A 4,165-nucleotide genomic window follows, 5' to 3' on the forward strand; every position below is an offset into this window, starting at 1 on the left:
GGCATAAAGCAGGACACTTTGAAGGATAGACTTCAGAACAATAACCTTACCAGCCTAACTGAGGAGAGAGCATTTCCAACCAGCAAGTTTCAAGTGGATTTTATCAATCAGCAAGATCCAAAAGCTGTCAAGATGGGTTGAGCCCAAAGGTATAGATTCTAGGCAAAGAACCACTCTCATAGCCAATAATTTTTTGATCTTATTTTGTTTGGCCTCACTAACATTGATAAAGTAAATCAGACTTTTACTCCAGTTAAAGATTTGACCAATGGCCATACCATAGTCACTCAAAGCTTTCTTAATGTTCCTAGCATTCCTCACCAAAGCCTCCCCCATAATAATAGAGTCATCAAAAAATTGTTGATATGAACACACAAGGGTAGAAGATGAAGGATTAAGGCCCACAAAGTCCCCTTTAATCACCATACTATTTACAAATCTCCCCAAGCATTCAACCATGATAACAAAAAGAATAGGAGAGATTGGGTCCCCTTGTCTAAGACCCCTTGAAGCCTTAAAGAAGGAGGTAGGGAATCCATTAAAAAGCACTGAGAAAGAAGCTAAAGAAACTAACATTGAAGATAATATCCTAAAATCTCTTATTTAAGCCAAATGCTTCCAAACCCCTTAGGAGGAAATTCCAGTCAACTCTGTCATAAGCTTTTGAGAGATCAAGCTTAACATGAAAGCTTCCTTCTTTGATACCACTAGAGAATGAATATTTTTATGAACTGATATAATGGAATCCAAGATCTGTCTACCCTGAACAAACCCATTTTTCTGCCCTAAGATGATATCCAAAAGAAGGGAAAGAATTCTAAGAGTAAGAACTTTAGAGATGATCTTATAAAAAGAATTGCACAAGCTAATAGGCCTAAACTGATCCATACTATTAGCTCTCGGCTTCTTTGGAATAAGGGAAATAAAGGTCCCATTTAATTCTCTTAGGATGTTTCTAGTGCCAAAAAATTCCTTCACACCATTACAAACATCAGCACCAATGATATTCTAGTATTTATGAAAGAACAAAAGAAGAAACCCATCAGGACCAAGGGCTTTGTCACCCTCAAAAGAGAAAGTTGCTAGAGAAATCTCATCAGAAGAAGGAATGGAAGTAAGGGACAAATTCTGGGCCTCAGAAATACAAGAAGGAATGCACTCTAGGAACATATTTTGCTTATCCAAATTCAAGTCAAAAGATCACCTTGTAACAATCTACTAAAGAACTCCATTGCCTCCTTTTTGATAATCTCTACATTATCAGTAAAACTTTGCTTCGTATGAAGTCTAGAAATTCTATTAGCCATCCTATTCTTTAAGGTAGTCAAATGAAAGAACTTGTTGTTATGATCTCCTTCCTTCAAAAAGACCTTTCTAGAACACTATCTCCAAAACATTTCCTCCTTGGTTATAAGATCATGAAGTTCAACTAGTTTGATGCTCTCCTCTTCCATAAAGACCACCTCATTACCATTAGTCTGAATCCTATCTTGAATATCTTTGAGTTCCTCCAAAATCTTTTTCTTGTTTTCAAAAATGTTGCCAAAGGTATGTTTATTCCATATCTTAATATTCTTCTTAACATTTTTCAGTTTGGCAGCCACTCTAAACATTGTTGTACCTTCCAATTTAATATCCCACCATTCCTTACTAAGGTTCTCCAAATTCAGATGAAGAGTCCACATTTTTTCAAATCTGAAGGAAAAATTCTTATGAAAATAATATTTATCAACAACAAGGAAAATAGGGTAGTGATTAGAACCCACGTGAACTTGAACATTAAGTGCACATTTATAATTTGAAAGCCAATCATTACTAATAAGAGCATGATCCAATCTAACCTAAATAAGATCCTTTCTAGCTCTTCTATTCATCCAAGTATACTCAATCCCATGTAAATCAAGATCATGGAGAATATGAAGATCAATAAAGTTCATTAAATCTAATCTATTATCCAAATTGGTTTGACTACCTCCCCATTTTTTAGAGTCCTTCAGAGGGGTATTGAAGTCCCCCATCACCAACCAATTATCCTCAGCAAAAAGCTTTCTGTGATTAGAAATTTCTTCCCACAAAGCCTTCCTCCCCCATTTGGAATTGGGGACATAAACATTAGTAAGGACCCAACTAAAATTTTTTTTTGAATTAAAAAATTGGGCATTCATCATATTTCTACTTTGAGAAATGAGATCCCCCTAAATCCATTTATTAATCCAAAAAACTGCCATACCACCTGATGCTCCTTCAAGATCATTACCAATAATATTTCCTTCCTTAAAAATAGAAAGGCATTCCACCTCATCCTTCAGCATCTCAGTTTCTTGAATAACCAAAATGTTCAACCTATTATCCCTAATCATATTTTTCAAAATGTAATGTTTATGAGGGTTATTTAACCCTCGAATGTTCCAAGAAATTATCTTCATAATTTTTGAAATTTTTTTGATTCAATGATGGTTCTCTGACTACCACTAGCAATGCTTCTATTAGCCTCAACTATTCTCCTCTACAAATTGGAGGGTCTTGCAACTGAAGATGGAGAAGACCCAACATCACCATTCTTAAAAGTAGAGCCACCATTATTAGATGAAGAACTTCCTTGTTTACCCTTAAAAGGTTTTGAATCCCCATTTTTAGAACCTGCTTTGGATCCTTTCTTACAATTTTTCACTAGAGTAGAGTCCTCATATTTTTTATTACCTTTCTTCCTTCCTTTAGATTGTTTACCAATAGCAATCTAGTTGGCATCAGCACTATCATCTTCCCACACTACTTCCTCAACATGAGACACACAGTTAGAAGGTCCTCAACTTCCCCACTAACAAAGTTACCATCCTTCATCACGGGTTTCTAGGATTTGTGTATAGAAGGCACACCTGTCTCCATTTGGGTCCCTACTTTGATAGAATCCCTAACCTCCTTAGTCATGATCACCATATCTACTTGATTTCTCTACAAATTCTCACTATTAGGGATTTCCTCAGGGACCCAGGTAGAATCAACCGTACCAATCACCTACTCCATAGGTGAGGCCAAGTAGGGGCCCCCCACATCACAGTTTGATTGAGGAGGACCACCTTCAATAGGAATCTCCACACCCTCAATCACACTACCCACCACACGAGGAGGACCACCTTCAATAGGAACCTCCACACCCTCAATCACATTACCCACCACACCACCATTAGAATGCTTAGACTGGTCTTTTGGGGAAACAGACTCATCTAAATCTACCCTCACACCCTTAGAGAGATCTTTCTTCACCCACACTTTCTTAATCTTCTTAGCCTTTCCTTTTAGAGAAGGACATTTCTTAGCCCAATGACTAGCTTTCTTACAGTGGAAGCATGAAAAAGGGATAGATTCATACTCAAACCTTTGGTCCCAAATACCAAGTTTAGATTTCAAAGAGATAGATTCGGTAAAATCCACACCACATGAAATCCCAACACAGAATCTAGCAAAGTTCAACCGCCTCCTAGAAATAGTCACAAGATCCAAAGAGAGGAGTTCCCCAAAAGTATTAGCAATGCTCTTGAACACATCTTTCACCAAGAACTCAAGAGGGAGACCAAGTAGTCTCACCCAAATAGGGGCTTGAATAGCATAATCATCTAGAGAGTAAAGGTTAGGGGTCCATTTCTGTAACAACAGGGTATGCCTCCCCATAACTCAAGGATTACTACAAAGGATATCCTGCGTATCCTTCTCACAAGAGAAACAAAAGGAAAGACATCCTTTAGCCATCATTGAGATGTCAACTTGGCCTTTCAAACACCATTTTTTGCACACAAAAGCTCATACATCTTCAATATTGGGTCTAGCTCCAATGAAATTCCCAACCAAAGTCATATTCATATAAGAAATATTTTTATCAGTAATCTAATTAGGGATTTCAATTAAAAACTTGCCTTTATCCCTCATAGAAATATATCTAACTGGTAGGAAAGTACACTTTCCAGTAGGACCTACCCCAAATAAACTGGACCATTTTTTAATCTGCTTGGGCCCCCCTCCTAAATCCTCCATAAACCTACCATCATTAGCATCCCCAGATTTGATAGGGGAATTTTTAGACTGCTCACCAAGTACAAAGGATTTCAAATTTAGATTCCCACACGAAAAATTCAAACCACTCTCCCCGCTCCCACTTGCCATTTCTTGT

General features: G+C 37.4%; 1 protein-coding gene across 1 annotated transcript; it reads right to left on the minus strand.

Annotated features, from left to right (window-relative positions):
- Positions 1-3,015: 3,015 nt before the first annotated feature.
- On the minus strand, positions 3,016-3,669 carry LOC149538613 (uncharacterized). The gene has a single exon (XM_089802483.1). It carries the CDS (start codon positions 3,667-3,669, stop codon positions 3,016-3,018), a length of 654 nt encoding a protein of 217 aa, XP_089658609.1.
- Positions 3,670-4,165: the final 496 nt, after the last annotated feature.

Source organism: Cupressus sempervirens, chromosome 9 (genome assembly GCF_028749045.1).
Source record: "Cupressus sempervirens isolate cs-2001-9-10 chromosome 9, ASM2874904v1, whole genome shotgun sequence".
NCBI lineage: Eukaryota > Viridiplantae > Streptophyta > Pinopsida > Cupressales > Cupressaceae > Cupressus > Cupressus sempervirens.